The sequence below is a fragment of the Entelurus aequoreus genome, linkage group LG05, assembly GCF_033978785.1.
Source record: "Entelurus aequoreus isolate RoL-2023_Sb linkage group LG05, RoL_Eaeq_v1.1, whole genome shotgun sequence".
Lineage (NCBI taxonomy): Eukaryota > Metazoa > Chordata > Actinopteri > Syngnathiformes > Syngnathidae > Entelurus > Entelurus aequoreus.
In genome coordinates this window covers 70,408,843-70,427,535 of record NC_084735.1, presented here as the reverse complement: position 1 = coordinate 70,427,535, position 18,693 = coordinate 70,408,843, and the positions used below count along the sequence as shown (strand labels likewise).

Below are 18,693 nucleotides of genomic sequence, written 5' to 3'. Positions count from 1 at the left end.
TAAAATGTTTTTTTAAACATTGTGCTTTTTGAAACAGCACAACACGAGAAGGATATAAACACGGTTTTAAAAAAAATAAAAAAATACCTGCAGTGAGTTGGTGTCTTTTCAGATTTTCTCTTTTGTAGGAACACAGAATTTGTATTCTTGCTTTACAGTAGGAGCGCTTGCATTTAGAGGAGAGGAGTTACACTTCCATGTTTAGATAGCAGTTTCACGCATTAATAACAAAATGTGGATTGTTACGATCATGCTTTGATTGTCAAAGATGTTAGGTGATATTTTTTTCTACATTATTAAATGTTTCTGATATTCTGTACTTTACATGTTGTACAAGTTAGTAGTAGTAGTAGTTGATTTTGGACATGTTAAAAACAAAGCAAAATAACAAATGATGGAAAAAAGGAAATAATCTTGATAACATTATAGTAAGGTACAGAAATAGAAACAAATATTTCACAATGAAAACACATAAACTAAAACAATACATAATGGTTAGGTTTTTTTTCGTATCCAAAAATGAGTGGGAAGAAGTGAAACGTACTTACTCCCAACCCTTATTTATAAATAAAATAACTAGCTTTCTTATCATCATTATTATTATATACAATAATTCATTTACCGGTCTCAATAAAATATATTATCAATAATATTTTACCCACTTTACACTTTATTTTGCTTTATATGTAATTTGTACTGTTTGTAGTTACACACGATTTTTAAATTTCAGTAGCTTTGAATGTAAGAAAAATGTGTTTGTGTGATATCTGTCACATGTCTTTGTGACCGAACTATACTGTATTGCTCACGACTGGGAGATTAAACACACTTAATTTAATCAGAAAAATGCATTTTATTATCTAAATATTTTCCAATTAGACTTGTTGTTTATATGTGTGCAAATATTCAACTCCTCTGATACAACATGTATTAAAAACTCTGCAGACACTTTTAGCTCAAACCATTTTTGAGTGTGTGGATAAAAACATTTTGTTCCTGAAATAATAAACTTGTTTAATGTGTTTGTGCACATTATTTTACAGTACTTTAAATTCAAACTGCACTTTAATTTACTTTTATTAAATATAACTTAAAGTTAGTTGGGTTTAAAAAAACAAATTTCACAATGGGTTGCCCTTTGCCAAAGCACTGGTGAGAAGCACTAATGTATACAAGTCATTAAAGAATACAAATAATAATTTACCATTTGAAAGTGTTCAATCATTTTTTTTGCCATATCCTCCAGCCCTAGCATCCAGTTAATATCTCTTATGTGATATTATGTCAGAGCCAGAAGACTATGAGAGGAGTAGCAGCCTTAAAAAAATAAAGAAAACATGTTTTAAAAGCTGCCCAGCTAACTTTAAGTATGTTGAAGGAAAACATTTATTGATGTTTACGTTTATAAAATCAGTTAATACAGGTATGTTGGAACTATTTGATTTGAACGTTTTCATTTAGTTCAACATTGCAGTTATGGTTGCCCTCAGAGGTCCACGTCTAACAGTGAATGATAGTATTACACAATGGCCTATTGCCTATGCTTTGATTAGTATATGTTTTTTCGTACAGTGTAAAAAAAAAAAAAAATCTGTAGATTTTATGGTAAAAAAAAAATGGAAGCTCTTTTGCCAGAATTTTACTGTAAAATGATGGTGGTTTTTACAGCATATTACTGTAAATGGAGTACCGTTGTGTTTTAACGGTCAAGTTCCTGCGACTGAGCTGCCAGTGGCCTATTGCCTATGCTTTGATTAGTATATGTTTTTTCGTACAGTGTAAAAAAAAAAAAAATCTGTAGATTTTATGGTAAAACAAAAAAAGGAAGCTCTTTTGCCAGAATTTTACTGTAAAATGATGGTGGTTTTTACAGCATATTACTGTAAATGGAGTACAGTTGTGTTTTAACGGTCAAGTTCCTGCGACTGAGCTGCCAGTTTTTTACCCTATAATCTACAGTTTTTTTAAGGGTGTATTATTGTAACAGGAAAAGCAGTACCAAAGTTTTTTAATGTTAAAAAAAACTGGCATCCCATTGCCAGAATTGTACCGTGAAGAAACAGTTTTGTTTTTCCATTTACAGCGATATGCTGTAAAAAGCAGCATGAGTTTCATGTTAAAAAACTGCCTGCTCATTCGTCAGAATTTTACCGTAAAACTGTTGTTTTTACCGTTTACAATTTGCCATCAAGCAGATTATTTGTATTTACATTTTTTTCACGCCTATTGCCTAAACTGAAATGCGACTAAGAACTCGATCATTTTTATTTATTTGTCTTTGTCAATTTTAGGATATGACATTAACTAAGGTATTTACAGTAAATCAAAGGGTTGTCATCTTTCCTGGTCAACATGTTGATTAATTTAAACACCGCTGCCACCTCGCTGGGGGCTTGTGTATAGTTTAAGCATTTGTAAATACTGGAAGTCCCCCTGACTCTCACGGCCTCCCCTGATACCTCATCGCCCTCGCCTCACTGTTTGGCAAACTTTGTGTCTCGCCTCACTGTTTGGGAAACTTTGTGTCTTAAGCTGACCTAAAGTCTTTGCTGTTGTACACGTATGCCCATATATGGTCAAACAATCTCTTCACTAAAAGTCTTACTGACGTGCCAAGTACGTAAATGTTTCCAATGTAGTACTAAACGTGGTTAAAATGAAAAACTGCACATAAAGAGAACACTTGTGGGATTCATGATGAGATTAGTACACCAGGGTCTCCTATATAATTGGCAATATTAGATCAGTTAGCTTTAATCTAATTTTGCTCCAACAGAAAAGTGACTCCAAGCCTCCCAGCAAGCCTTCCCACTGCACCATCTATGTGGCCAGGAGCTACCCGCCATGGCAGCACAGCGCCTTGTCCCTGCTCGGAAAACACTACAAGGTCAGCGACACTTCATACAGCACATCGCACGTTCTCAATGCCGCCAAGGATGCTTACATCGCGTCTTTTCCTTTTGCGCAGAGCAACAGCGGCGTCCTCCCAGACAACAAGGTGATCGCGAGCGAGCTTGGAGCGCTGGCCGAGCTGAAGAAATACATGAAGAAGGTCATGCCTTTTGTGGCCATGATCAAGGTAGGTCTTCCACTAGCAAATTGTAAGGTGTTGTTTTTTATGAATGTGTGTTCTTAAAGTATTCAAAGGCCTTTTCCATGGTTGGGCAATAAATCAAATGATGGAACAATAAATGAGAATGAACTCGCTAACTTTGCCGCGGTCAATAAATTGCCATGTCCGAGTGTTTTTTTTTCTTTCGTCAGTCTGGAGCATGAGGGTTCACTCTGTGCATCGGTCTCAGCACCTGAGCGCGTTTTTTCAAGAGCATATTATAATGAACGCAGTGAATACTTTTGTCAGTGATCCATAATCTTTGTCTCGGTGGGCGGAGGTGGGACACAAATGCATGGACTATGTGAGAAGCACTGCAAAGTAACAACAATTAGGAGGAAATAAGATGATTGTAGAGCAAATTGTCCCTGTGTGGGAATATTTCGGCTTCAAACCGAATGAGAAAGATGAGCCCATCAACACGGACAAACCAGTTTGCTAAATTTGTTGGGAAATGATGGCAACAAAGGACAACACAACAAACAACCTGATCCAGTTTTTTCAACTATGGAAAAAACTGCACTTCAATATGTTCGATATTTATTGATGTTCAATTTATGCTAATAGAGATTGAGATTTTATTTTATTTGTGTTTGTTTAATTATGTAGTATTAAAAGTTCAAGACTTCCAATTACAATGATAAAAAAATACTAATTACAAATAAGAGCTTAATGTGTTTGAAAAGGTTGCTTGCATGATTATTATATATTAAGATTACATTAGTGCGTTATTTGGTCTCAAATAAAGTGCTGGCAATATCTTTTATCGTCAATAATTTGTGCGACAATGCAGTGCATCCGGAAAGTATTCACAGCGTGTCACTTTTTCCACAATTTGGAATAAATTAATATTTTTCCTCAAAATTTTACACACGACACCATAATGACAATGTGAAAAGTTTTGTTTTTTTAATTTGCAAATTAATTAAAAATAATAAATAAATAAAATCACATGTACATAAGTATTCACAGCATTTGCTCAATTATTTGTTGATGTACTTTTGGCAGTTTTTACAGCCTCAGGTCTGTTTGAATACGATGCCACAAGCTTGGCACAGCTATCTTTGGGCAGTTTCGCCCATTTTTCTTTGCGGCACTGCATTCATGTTTCCTTCCATTCTGGCTTGTCTCCCAGTTCCTGCCTTTGAAAAACATCCCCACAGCACAATGCTGCCACAACCATGTTTAACTGTAGGGATGGTATTGACCTGATGTAGAGCGATGCCTGGTTTCCTTCAAACATGACACCTGGCAATCATGCCATTTTCTTCCTTATGGCATAAGAGTTTTCCAGGTGTGCATTTTGGCAAAGTAATTACTAAGAAATGGCTTCCGCCTGGCCACGCTACCATACAGGCCTGATTGGTGGATTGCTGCAAAGATGGTTGTCCTTCTGGAAGGGTTTTCTCTCTCCACAGAGGAATGCTGTAGTTCTGACCGAGTGAACATCGGGTTCTTGGTCACGTCCATGACTAGACTAAATGCAGCAATGTACAGAGACATCCTGGATGAAAACCAACCATTTGATGGAGCTTGAGAGGCGCTGCAAAGAGGACTGTGCAAAACTGCCCCAAGATAGGTGTGCCAAGCTTGTGGCATCGTTTTCTAAAATATTTTAGACTGTAATTGCTGCCAGGGGTGCATCAACAAAGTATTGAGCAAAAGCTCTAAATACTTGTGTACATGTGATTTTTTTATTTTAAATTAGTTTAAAAATAATAGCATTCACTTCACGTCATTATTGGGTATTGTGTGTAGACTTTTGAGGACAAACATGGATTTATTCAATTTTGAAATAAGGCTGTAACATAACAAAATGTGGGAAAACTGAAGCGCTCTCAATACTTTCCGGATGCATTGTATATCGTCCAGCAAAATGTTCCTCTATTCTTGTGTCCAGCAAAGACGTTTATTTTTAATATATTAATTGGACCGAAGCACAGGAACATTAATTTTTTTAATACTGATGGTTTGTCGCGTTGGGAGAAGCTGCTTATTGTCTTTTTGCCTTTTTCAACTTAAATTTTTATTCCTGTTTTTTTCTGTTCGAATGTTCACTTTTAATCCACAACAAAAACAAATCTTGATTTATTGAAGACATTCATCTTGCTTGACTATTACAAGCCGTCACATGACCGTTAACTATCTTCATGTTTTGCTGGGTCCATCTTTCTTTAGGAGAACCTTGAAAAGAACGGGCCTAGGGTTTTGGATCTGGAGCTGGAGTTCGATGAGCGGGCAGTTCTGATGGAGAACCTGGTCTACTTGACAAATTCTCTTGAGGTATGAAGTTAGCATTGTCAAGTCCTATTGCTGACTGAAATACATATCGAGTTTGGGCTTTTGTAAAATTTGGAAAAAAATACTGCAATTTAAAAATGTATAAAACATTTTTTTTTTAAAAGACGTCATAAATGTTAATATAGAATTATTATAGCCATGAAAGTTGCTTAAATCAAATCAAATTAAGAATGTTTAAGACTACCTATAACCCCTATCAAAAATGTAAAATTGTTTGCAGCAAAGCTAACTTGGACCACTTTACTCAACATGTACTTCATCAAAGCTCAACTCTAAGCTTTCACACAAAGCACCAACATTTTGGAACAAGGATGAAGTGATAGAAGAAAAGTACAAATATAATAAATCTATTTGAGGGCAGCACAGTGGTTAGTGCTAGTGCCTCACAATTAGAAGGTCCTGGGTTTGATTTCCGGGCTTGAGGTCTTTCTGTGTGGCGTTTGCATGTTCTCCCTTTGACTCCGTGGGCTTCCTCCCACCTCCAAAGACTTGCACCTGGGAATAGGTTGATTGGCAACACTAAAATGGGTGAATGTTAGTGTGAATGTTGTCTATCTGTGTTGGCCACTTGTCCAGCGTGTACCCTGCCTTCCGCCTGTGTGCAGCTGGGTTAGGCTCCAGCCCCCTCGTGACTCCAAAAAAGGACAAGCGGTAGAAAATGGATGGATGCTATATTTGTGGCAGCATAGGAGAAAGTTATGTTCAAGTTTCACTTTTGTAGCTCATTGTACATAACTGTGGTGCATTTAAGACCCTTGATTAAAGTTAGATCCAAAAGCGTCACTAGTTTTTACAGGCAGGGGGAGACTTAACTCACCTAGGCGATTCACTAATAATAACAAAATCATAATAGAATGTATTCTTATGATTCGTATTATCCACTAATGATAATCCTACATGACACTAAAGTAAAGGACAACTTGACAAATCATATTTAATCATAATCATAATAATTTTTAAGTGAATATGACAGGTTAAATAATTATTTAAGATTAACAATTAGGCCAATTGATATGGATTTTGTTGGCAATTTTTTGTAAAAAAAAAAACATATTAAAGACAAAATTATTGAGGGGGTTTATCTAGATATGTTAATCCCATCTTTAAATAGTCATAGACTTAGTTATGTTTTCAGATGTGTAATAAAAAGTTGGTTTCAACCAAATCTGTGCAATAATTAGTTATTTGGTGCATTTAAACATATGTTGTGCGTGCGTGCTTGCGTGCATGCAGAGTTTAGTGTGAATTGGGTTTAGGGTGGGATGGAGGCTCTTTAAGAGTCTTGTTTATAGGGGCATAGATTTTCGTGCTACGCCCCTGCTGGTATCAACTTTGATGCATACAAAAAATATTTTTATTATTACTCATCATAAAAAAATCTAATCAAAAAGAAGCAGATTCTCACCACCTTGGGAGTCTTACCAGGTTAGAGTGCTTTGTGCTCTGTTTGGGTCATGTCAGTTCTGAATGATTGCACACCAGCGGTGGTTCGAAAGAAGCGTTACTCACCCCATCTTAGAAGGAGTAAAACACTATTATGGCCAAATCGAAACCCAAAGAAACTTGTTGCTTTCCTCAGATGCTTTTTTTCTCTCAAGCGGTGACATTGAATTCGCTTTGATTCACTCTTTTGTGTTATATACTTTCTATTCATTAAAACAGTAAACTTTATTTTTTGTTTCCCCAAGTATCATTTTAACTTGGTAAAAAGTCGTATCCCAACATTGTTTACACCAGACATGACACCAGATTTGGATCCGTTTACCGGTATCTATAAATTTAAGTGCTTCTCACAGGACTGCAATTTACCTGTGGAGTTGGCTTGCAAAGTAGAGATTAAAGACAAAATTTACCAAATTGACATACTGTAATTGCTGATGCTTGTTGAGAATAGCAATATGTGCTTTAATGTCTCTAAAAGTGTCAAATAAAAGCAGAAAATGTTACTATAATCTAGATTTGTTCTGAATTCTCGCTAACAAGTTGCTAAATTGGCAACACTAATCCCATGTCGTCCTATTCTCTGGCAGAACTGGTGCTTATGAGGTGTTAAGAAACAACTGCCGTGATCTGGCAGCCTGTCTGCTTTTTGCTACAGTGCCTGGTTTTTGGGCCACGGGGCGGAGCCACCCTCATACACACCTGATACCCATTTCCTCCTGACTACTTAAGCTATCCAGTCCATTCACTCGGCGCCAGTTTATTCCTGATGGTTCACCCTTCAAATCGTGTTTATCTCCTCTGCTCTAGCTCCACTCACACTCCTTGTTCCTGCGCTGCTGTGTAGTGTTTACTTGTTCCGTTCCACACCTTTTGTGTGCGATTTCCGTTTCTCCACAACTTTAGTGTGCGTTCGGAGTTGTTTTTCCTCACTCCTTTTGAGTGCGCTTTTTGTCATAATATTTATTCTGTCTTCTCTGCGTTGGGGTCATACTGTGGCGAAGGCCGATCGTGACAGCAGTGTTAGGATTAGTGGTGACCCGGTATTTTTCACTTCCGATACCGATATTAGCCGATACGAATATTTATTTGATACGATATCAGCACAAATCATACCAAGTTTTAATATTTTGTTGTGTGGAATGCTATAAAAGGCTTGATCAAGTGACATTACTCAGAACAATGTTATGTATAAAAAAAACACTAACCTATTTATTATTTACCGTCTGAAATGGACTAATTGATAGAGGTGGGGGAAATAATCGATTTTTAGATGCATCACAATTCGGACTAATCGATTATCGATTAGCAAATATCTATAATCGATTTATTTATTGTAAAGTATGTTAAAAAAATGGCTGACTTGAGCGAACAACCTCACCGAGAGATCTGACTAGCTCTTTTTATTTTAAGGCACTTATGTTCCAGTTTAGCACACATTTCCATTAATTTAATAAATGTGATGGAAATTAATTATTCTGGTTCTTATTACAAATAAATGTTTTTTAATAGTTGCAAGTGATACATGCCTTTTTAGTGAAACGAAATAAATGTAAATATGCATCAATATACATTAATTAAAGATGCATCAATAATCTATTTGAAATTGAATCGTAGCTCCTGAATCGTAATCGAATCGTGAGGTGCCCAAAGATTCCCACCTCTACTAATTGAAGTGAAGTGGTAATTGTTTTTTTTGCAACACTCATTGGTTACAATAATTTATTAAGTTAAGTTCATGATGCAGTAAGTTGAATTATGCGGACACGTTTATTACTGGATACTTCTTAATACTCTTCTGCCTTCACGACTTAGTATCTCTAAGTCATTTGTAACTATAATTATTTGATACTTACTTTTATTGACAAATGTCCTGTTTTAGACTGCAGTATTGTTTCATAAGAACACTTATTACGTATGTCTCGCTTGTGTGCTTAACTGTTGTGGAGCTGCTAGCTCCTAGTAGCCTATAACCTACCATGTTTACATTTTGTAAATAACTTCACTAAAATACAAGAAAAGACTAACCGCACTGCAGGACTACTTGTATCGGAGCGCTTACATCGGAACCCTTGTTTCTGAGATTTTAGATGATTTGACACTTTTTTTGTTGCTGATATCCGATGTCAATATCGGATCGTGCCACCCCTAGCTACAACGTCATGTACTGTACGGAGTTGTAATGACAAGCTACATTCACAAACAGTCCCATTATAATGTGTTTATGAACGAGGCGTAACACGTTGTTAGTGGATGCTTTTTATGGCCACATTGATGTATGAGATGATTTTATGGACGCCAGCATCCCAGATAAGTGATAGAGCTAAAGAGTGTGGAGCCACACGATGTCATGTGATGCTTAACCTTGCAAACACCAATTACTCTAAAGGTGTTTCTTTCTACCCGCAGCTGGACCAGATCGATGTCTTGTTTGCGTCCGAGGCCGACGACAAAATCCGGGAAGACTGTTGCCCGGGGAAACCGTTCTCCTTGTTCAGATCGGAGGTAAATGCTTTTGTGCTGCACATTTGACTCCGCAAATGGAAACCGGTCTGTTATTATGTTTGTGTTGTGTTTCGCAGCTCGGAGTGTGCGTGTCCCTGGTAAACCCTCAGCCCTGCAACGGAATCTTCTCTACCAAGCTTGACATCAGACAAGGGGACAGCAGAGACAGCGTTGTCCGCAGACTCTCCAAAGTCAGCAGACTCGTCAAAGGTCCGTGACCCCCTAGTGCTCATCTGTTTTCTTTTGTCTGTTTACACAACAGTATTTTTTCTTTTTTTTTAGAAAATAGTGGGAGTAAATGTTAAAAAGAATTTGGTGTTAAGTAGAGCTCATAATGATTTCTCGATATGGCATTACTGCCATTATTATTGCTCCTAATTGCCTACAATATATCAGTGTACTTAAAGGGGTGAATCAAAAACAAGCAACAACAAAATATATGTCCTAGTTGATTTATTTTGCTGCATGATTCATCGGAGTACAAACAGTTAGGTAAAATAAAGTAGTACTTTATTAATCCCATGGAAATTGTGAGTAAGTCTGTTGCTCTCATACATACATCAATCCTTTAATTCATTCTGAAAACACAACATCTCATGTCTCCAAGTAAAGCAACTCTATTTAGTAGCAACTTGTGCTCTATTATGATAAATTTTTTAAGCCGGATTAATTACACCAATTAATTTGGATTAATAATGATTAATCACAGGTTATACTCACATGCATAATTTAAATTAACTTGAAAAAAAAAACTTAATATTTGGACAGAAATGCATTTTTTTTGTCTTGATGTCATACAACATCTTTTTTACGTTTTGCCAAATTACATGTTATTTATTTGCTGAAAACTTGGTAAGTAGGGGCATAATGATTTGTTTTGACAACGATTCAAGTCATTTCAGAATTTGTGGTTGCCGAAACTATTCAGGGACAATCTGTTTTTTTTTGTTTTTTTAGAACAATACGATCCTAAACTACTTAGTGAGTTAAAATTGTTTCAGGAAAACATAAGAAAAAAAAATCAAGCAGTGTGACTGTGAAATAGTGTATACTGCCAGGCCTTGCGCCCGAATGCAGCTGAGATAGGCTTCAGCACCCCCCGCGACCCCAAAAGGGACAAGCGTTAGAAAATGGATGAATGCTGGTGATCATTCCTATATATCTGTTATTTCTTGTAAGGGAGTTACGTTTAAAGAAATTATGGATTCAAACAGGCAAGTAAACAACAATTAATGGCCAATGCATTCGTATCTAATTTGAATAAAGTGCAACCAACACTTAAGGTTGAATTAACAAGAGGAAACACTTTCTGCTCTCATTTTCAACATTCAAGAAATTTTCAATAAAAGTACAGTAACCAACATTTTAACGTTAGATTTGCCTGCTACTTTTGCAGTTTTTCAACATAAAAATAATACAATAACATCAAAGACAAAGTGCAACCAACAACTCTTCAGGTTGAATTAGCAGTAGATTTACACGAGAAATTAAGTGCAACCAAATATTTTCAGTGGTTTGACCTGCCTCTACTCGCAGTTAAATAAACACGGAACATCATAAAGGCATAACGGAAAAATATATACTAATCAAAGGCAGTTTTGCCGACACATGGACCAAGTAGTGTAATGAACGAAATTGGAAACTTAAGTGTGTACTTTTTCAATAATACCAATATAATGTGTGTTTATTACTGTTTTTTGTGTGATTGATTTGCGTTTATGCAGGTAAAACTTGAACAATTTGAATGTTGTGTAAAAGTCAATTTATTTCAGCAACTCAACTTCATATGTGAAGTGAAACTAATATGTGATATACACTCATTACATGCAAAGTGAGATATGTCAAACGTTTGTTCTAATTTTTATTATCTTGGCCTACAATTTTTGAAAACCCAACATTTTCAATTGAAGGTTTTCCTAAGCTGTAAGTATTGGTGTTGTCAGGCCTATTTAAGGGGGGCTAAAGCCCCCGTTTTTGTCAAACCGATCTTTTTATGTAGTCGTTCACATTACAAAAAAATGTGTCCAGACTGCAATGTAAACACAAACTGACCCGTCATAACGTTGCACGTTAATTTCCCTTGTGGATCAATAAAAATTGTATAAGTCTCTAAGTCCTGCAGTTTTTATGGAAGTAAACTCTGAAGTAAACATGCTCCGATTCTAGTCGTCTCAGTACTGGCGCATTTGTGGCAATTTCAAGGATTCTGTGCAATCAAAGTCAACATTTTCTGAACCGCGGAGAAGATTATAAAAGAAGATGTCTTCCCGCAGTTTTGGGGACATTTGCTTCGATGTCTGCTCTGAAGAGCGTTTTGGCGATCAGTGGTGAAACATTGATTGATGTGAGTTCCTAAAACATTACTTTCGCCTGTTTCTGCTAATTTCTCAACTATTTATTTTATAACCGTTTATTTTGGTGAGTAATAATGAGGCTTATGATAAGCGTCATCATTATTCGCCATTATCCGACCGAAGCGCGGGAGAGTTCCCACTGAAGTCGCATCATAACATTAACTCATTGATTTGTAATGTAAAACTCATAATAATAATAATAATGTCTGTAATATTGCTAACAGAAAAATGACTTCCATAACGTATGATAAGCAAATCACACTACTACAGTTTTGCAGTATAGGTGTGCTACCTAAACTTAATTGATGTAGTTTAAGAGCCTTAGTGTTATTTTAGAGTAATGTTTTGGGGGTTCTGAAGATTGGATGCACTGACAGACTCATCGTCAGAAAGTTCTATGTGTGTTTTTTATCTTCACTTTTATCGTTTTCACAATAAATGGCGGGTTATTGTGATAGTCCATATCACCCATCCCTACACCCATTTCGATTTCTTCAGTATTTGCTGTGTAATTCTAATGCAGTAACAACAAGTTGTAAGCAAAAAAGGTTTTGCAAGTGCAAAAATTCTGAATCAAAGAGGTTGTGCACAGACAATATATCTTTGGGTGGACATCCAGCACCTGTTTTCCAGGCAAGAAAGTTTATTTCCACCAGAACCTCCTCTGTTTTCAGGTCAACTCTGTAGTCCTGTGCGAGTGTGTTTACCCTGCTATCCTGTTTGCTAGTTGCCTGCTAGCTTTTCCATGCAACAACACTGTCCTTAGGTGTTCGGGCCATCTCATGCTTACTAAAGATGACTGAAGCATTCTTACACTGCCACTTTCAATCATTTAGATGTATTCAGTTTTTGTTGGGTAATTCTAATACAGTGCCAAAAAGTTGTGAGCGAAAAGATCTTGCAAGTGCAAAAATTATTTGCTTGGGCACTTTGCACACTCTCATCAAGGAACCTCCTTTGGGCTAAGACCCCCCTGTTCCTCAAACCTAGAGACGCCCCTGGCTGTAAGCCATAATTATCAAAATTATATAATAAGAATGCTTGAAATATATATATAGCTGCATGTTATGAGCAGTATAGTAGTTTCACCTTGTACATTTAAATGCTGGAATAAACGAACATTTGCGAGATATTACAATTTGTGGAGTTTCACCTTTATGATTAATGCAATAATTTTATGTGATTAATCACACAAGTGAACTCATTTATGATAGCCCTAGTAGAAACATAAAAATAAATGTTTTTATTGCTGTTGTCTGCGAGTTCAGAATGGTGGTGAACAAGGTTTGTCGTGCCACTCTTGTATCGTATTTTGGTCCTGTCTAAATTCCTTATCCAGCTTTGTCCCATCCAAATGATTAAAGACAACGTGAGTCCACTCTTCTGATTTCAACTCTGCTGGCATCTATAACTTTTTCCACTCGAGTCCACCATATTAGCGCCGCTGTTTTTTCTTTTGTGACTTCGGCCCGGGATCCAGCCTCTCACTCCTGGATGACATGTAAAATGGTGACTCAACCCACCATGAAGGCACAATGAAAGTAGTTTATAGCAACCAAAGGAAAAAAAAACGCTATGTGACAAGAGCGTATCGATAATTTTAATGTGAGTTTCTTTTGACACACTCCAATGTTCAATCAGCATACTGTAAGTAGGTCACAACTAAAACGGGAAAAGTGGTAGTAACATTCTCTACATAAAAACATAAGCATTGTAGCTGTGGCTGTGAGCAACCTCCTGATGTAGTTTAAAAAAAAAATTAAGTCCCATCAGAAGGCGGTAGCAGCATCAGAAGTATCATGCAGCTTCATTTTCCTCTGTTGCGCTACCTAGCTGAAAGTCTAGTGTGTTAATAGTGTCGTACTTAGTTAGTTTAGTTTATTATTTATTCGGTCAGTGGTCAACAAAATAAACAGTTTTACATTCATAAATTGACAATTTTACAGACCGAAAGGGTTTAGGCTGAAGTTGAGCACTTATTTCACCTAACCCTATAAACAATCTCAAATACAAGATGTAGTAAAACCAGGAGACATCGGGCTCTGATCTTGAGCTTCATAGAAATATGAAATTTCCTTTACACAACATATTATAAATACACCTTGTACACAACACTGTTCAAATATATACGCAGTAAAGACATAGACAAACAGTTGTGAAATATCCCTGTACACGTGTTGGTTAAACATTTGTACCAATAATATACTATATACAAACACTAATACTTCCATTATTATTTATATCCTATATTTAGTTTTGTAATTAACATTGATCATAGTACCAACTATTAGTGTTGTTTAAGAGTGATCTATTTTTCTAAGACATTGCTTTTAAAGTTTTTTTAAAATGTGTGAATGGAACAGATGAGTACTTGAGTTCACAATGTTAAAGCTGACTCTCTCTTGCTATTACAACATTGGTTCTGTTGCTGTTTTGTACTTGTTAATAGATGAACATGTGGTTTAAAAGTGCTACATTAATTATCTTTCCACTTTTCCCATGTTTTCCACATTATTAAAGTTAAAAAAACAAAATGTTTGACTCTATATCTTCTGTGCATCTTTATCTCTCTCCCCTGGCGCTCCCAAACGCTTCCTTCTCCAGATCTCTCCAAAGTGAAGCTGATGAGGTACGAGGACCCCCTGCTGGGCCCCCGTCGTGTGCCGGTGCTGGGACAAGAGGAGCATGGCAAAGTGCTCCTCTCCCCTCAGTCCGTGTTCAGCATCAACCTGGAGGCCAAGAAAGTCACGGTGGTCGACGACGGCGTCACTGTGGACATCGGGGACACTCTGGCCTACCTGGTTCTTTAAAATCCCTCATACACATGAAGGCGACACAAATAATTTCTGGATTTAGGAACATTTTGATAGCACAACTTTCTAGTTTTCAGACCGCTCCTGTTGTCGTGGTGATGGAGTCATGTCTGCCGGCTTATTTTGTACATCTAAGATGAGGCATCATGGTCCCTCCTGGATGGTGTTTGTCCATTGTGTGCTTTTTCCAGAAAAAATAATAAACATTATGATATGAAATGTTGAACATCCTCTCATCAACTGTCTTTATTTCTCTCTAGGATGCCAACGGCATGAAATTATTTCTCCCCTAAATAACTGCTGGAATGTTGGTGGTGAGTGGGACTTCCTCCTGAACAAGTCAAGCTGAAAATAAGCAGGCTAAGTGTTAAGGCAGGGATGTCCAAATTTTATTCACTGAGGGTTACTGTATGATGTGTGGTCATCGTTATTTAATCACTTTAAAATAGATGTTTGCTTTTAGAATCCAATATGATCTTTTAACATGGTTAAGTTCCATTTTGTAAAAGCTTAAATTATTGAATCTTTTATGTACACGTGACGTGATTTCCTAGTTTTTTTATTTAAAAAAAAAAAAATCACATTTTTGTTATGGGATTTTATGTGTTTTGAGGACAAAAATGAATTCATTTTTGTAACCTAACATAACGTGGAAAAAGCCAAAAACACTGAATACTTTCCGGATGATGCACTTTATGTATATGTGTATTTTTTACACATGTTCTACAGATTGCTGGCCCAAATTAAGCATTTCCAAGCATAAAAGGGCTAAATTATGTAAAACTATTAACAATGGTATTAATTTATTGGCCACTATATGAGACCAAAACCATTCAGAGCACGCTATTCAGTAACATGGCCACTGTTTGGCTCAGCCTCCAGCAGCATTTACTATGTTGGAATAAAAGAGCGAACAGGCGCGACCCCGAAGGGAATAAGCGGTAGAAAATGGATGGATGGATGGACAGGTAAAAGGTGTGATTTCGTGTCTGTTAAAAAAAAAAAAAAAAAATCTCATTCTGCTTTATGGAAAACCTGAAGTTTAGTGGCACGCCATTTGCATTCCAGCTTTCTACATGACTGTGCTCTGGTTTCTTCTGTAAACCAGGGGGTGCGCCTTTTAGGGGCCTTTTTTAGCTTTAGCGGTGCTACGCTATCAATGACGTCGTTAAAGTTGTTCGTGAGGTTAGCGATAGAGCCCACATAATTTGGGAATGGTGCCAATACCGAAGGCAGTAGGCCAGCAAGAGTCATAGTTGTGACAGCATTAATGTCGCGGCTGATAAAGCAGTGGTTATTAGTAGCTTGTTGACAATGAGTCAGAACTTAGAATTTTATAAGGTAGTGATCGGACATTACTTTAGTGTACGGGAGTACCATAACTTTGGAGGTGGTGACACCCCGGACAAAGACTAGGTTTATCATATTACCGTTACGATGCGTGGGTTCATTTATTATTTGTGTAAAACCACAGCTATCGATTATAATCTGGAGCGCCACGCACGGAGGGGTTTACGGCATATTCATGTGGATATTAAAATCCACTATTATAATTATATTATCTGCGTGAATCACTAGATCAACAAATGCACTGAAAAAGTCTAAAAGTCCATGGGGGCGACAGATAACAGCCATATGGAGAGGTAGTGGTGTGACAGACCTCATAGTAAGGACCTTAAATGATTTACATTTTTTACTTAGGTTAGAGTTAAGGTTAAGGTTTTCTACCTCTTTTAAAGGGACGGGCAATATGTGCACTCTTATTGTTAGGAAGAGATGCCTCATTAAGCGGGAAAGATTAATCTGGTTTTAGACAAGTTTCGCTCGGACCAATGACGTTAAGATTGTTGTCTCTAATGACCTCATTAACTAATAACGTTTTGGGAGACAATGATCTGATGTTTAAAAATCCATACTATAGGTAGTGGGCTGTTATGAGGCATTTTAGTCAATAGTATCCGTAGTACTGATGTTAATATTGTTACGTTTATTTTGTGTAGTGTGCCTTAATTAATTTCGATCACATCTAGGAATTGATATGATGGGTATCTTGAGATTATTGGCTTGGTGCTGCGATAGATTTAACGCATCATAATTTGCCACCTCAGTAGAATGCATGTTCACCTCTGGCACAGTCACTACAGAAAAAACATGTGAGTTGTGTATTATTCTACGGGAAATGCTATGTGTGCAGGAGTTTTCCAGCTTGGCGTTGGTTAGTTCTCGCCTAACTGACTCCTCACCCGGGCTAACAGACACTGTAGTTGCTTGGGTCCGTGCTTGCTCTGGTGTCGTTAGTCAAGTGCGACTCAAACAGTAATCTATGTTGCTAGTAAGAGCGATGGTCTCTTCCCGGTTAGGGTGAAGGCCGTCCTTCCTCAGCAAGCCTGTAACAGCAATAAACAAGGGTTTACTGTGTATATTTGTGTATACTTTTAAAATGTTTTTTTTGTTTTGGATCTTTATAAGTTTTGATAAATGAACAAATACTTTTTAGTTTTTAAATAGTCATTTAAAAGTATAGTGACCTTTTTAAAAAAAAGAAAAAAAGAAAAAGTGGTTTAATTGAGTACGACAATTTCGTTTTTTTTTATTTTTTTTATCTTCAATGTGGTCTGAATCATCCTCTGCAGTGATCTGATGCATGCCATGTTTAATTACATATATTTAAAAAAATCAAAAATTTAAAAAAAGTTTCAATTAGCCCTGAGGGCCTTGCTTTGGACACCACTGAGACACGTACAGTATTTCCACTCAGTCTGCTTCAAAGGCAACAGTATGAATATTTTACTTTAGGGATGACTATTATTCAAATGTCTTCCTTTTGATGCTTATACCCTGTGATGCCTTTAATCTCTTCTAGTATTTCTGTATGTTTTAATTGAATGCCTTTTGGCAACGGGGGGAGGATGTGTCACTGTCACACATGCTTCAAGTCTATTCAAGAAAATGTGAAAGGTCAGTGTCACAACAAAGCAAATGCATGACTACATCTCCTTTGCAGGTGAACCGTAGAACCCCTCCCCACCTCATTGTCTGACACTCAAGGGGGAGTATAACATTTATTGTGTTTACAATTAAATTGCATATTATGTTGTCTTTTAAAGCCCACACTTGCAGTTTTGCATCATGTGTTTTAATGCATTATGTCCATGTATCTGTTCTGTTGCAGTGTTTAGTGCAGAGGACAGCTAGCAGACTTATCTGTGTCATGCAGCGCGTTGTCCTTTTTATCTGCCCCCGACACACCGCCTCTCGCTGGGGAAGTGTCACTTCACCCCTCCTCTTCCTCCACCGCCTCACCCCTGTTGACTCCCCGCTTACCCTGGCCCCGCTCCCGGTGTGTGGATGCCAGCAGCTGGTAATGATGGAGCCCACCGTTGTCACACACCAGTAAGTGTTGGCTTGTCACGACTTCTTCACCGCTGACACGCAGCGAATGTGTGTTTTGCTTCAGCTGCTGTGTCTTTTTGGTTGGTTATAATAAGACTCTTCTTAAACATTGAAATAAGTTAACATCTATTGTGTGTGTGTACTCACCTTAAACCCCTGACATAGAAACTTAACACCTTAGTATTGCTGACTTAGTCTTATTGAACTCAAGAGTTGTATTTTTGCAGAAAATTTCAATGTATCTAATTAGTACTACTAAAAGGATCCACAAATGAGAACTATATATGAAATATTTCTTTATTTTAAGATGTTTTTTATATTAATGTGTCGTCAATATTTAGTAACAGCCACAATAACACATACTGTTACAAAAACAAGTAAAAAAAAAAAAAGACAAATGGGTGTTGAAAATGTGAAATTTCAACTTTTTTTATTATAATTTCCTTTAATTTATATTCAATATTTAGTTAAATTATTTTATTATGTGCTTTTTATATTATTTTGATACTATTATTTAGTGACAGCCACTGTAAGAACAAATACTGATAGAAAAAACAAGTAAAAACTCACAAATGAGTCTACAAAATGACATGAAATTGAGAACTTTTAATTAGTGTTTGTTTTCATTTATATTATAAATGTGCTTTTTATCATATTTTGATACCATTTTTTAGTAACATCGCACTGTAAGAACATATATACATATATATATACATATATACAAGTATAAAGAATCACATGAAATTGTGAATTTTTTATTAGTATTTGTTTACAT

General features: G+C 36.6%; 2 protein-coding genes across 3 annotated transcripts in view; both read left to right on the top strand.

Annotated features, from left to right (window-relative positions):
- Nucleotides 1–14,739, top strand: part of LOC133650960 (leucine--tRNA ligase, cytoplasmic-like) — a 47,494-nt gene extending 32,755 nt beyond the window's left edge. For both annotated transcript variants that reach the window (XM_062048775.1, XM_062048774.1), the window contains exons 27-32: nucleotides 2,777–2,887; nucleotides 2,969–3,079; nucleotides 5,291–5,395; nucleotides 9,263–9,358; nucleotides 9,436–9,568; nucleotides 14,317–14,739. In XM_062048775.1, coding sequence (XP_061904759.1) covers nucleotides 2,777–2,887; nucleotides 2,969–3,079; nucleotides 5,291–5,395; nucleotides 9,263–9,358; nucleotides 9,436–9,568; nucleotides 14,317–14,522 — 762 coding nt within the window. In that variant the 3' untranslated portion in view covers nucleotides 14,523–14,739. The remainder of the gene's footprint in view (nucleotides 1–2,776; nucleotides 2,888–2,968; nucleotides 3,080–5,290; nucleotides 5,396–9,262; nucleotides 9,359–9,435; nucleotides 9,569–14,316) is intronic.
- Nucleotides 14,740–14,787: 48 nt separating this feature from the next.
- plac8l1 (PLAC8 like 1) overlaps nucleotides 14,788–18,693 on the top strand; it is a 9,119-nt gene continuing 5,213 nt past the window's right edge. Inside the window, exons 1-2 of the mRNA XM_062046491.1 lie at nucleotides 14,788–14,839; nucleotides 17,530–17,918. Coding sequence (XP_061902475.1) covers nucleotides 17,617–17,918 — 302 coding nt within the window. The 5' untranslated portion in view covers nucleotides 14,788–14,839; nucleotides 17,530–17,616. The remainder of the gene's footprint in view (nucleotides 14,840–17,529; nucleotides 17,919–18,693) is intronic.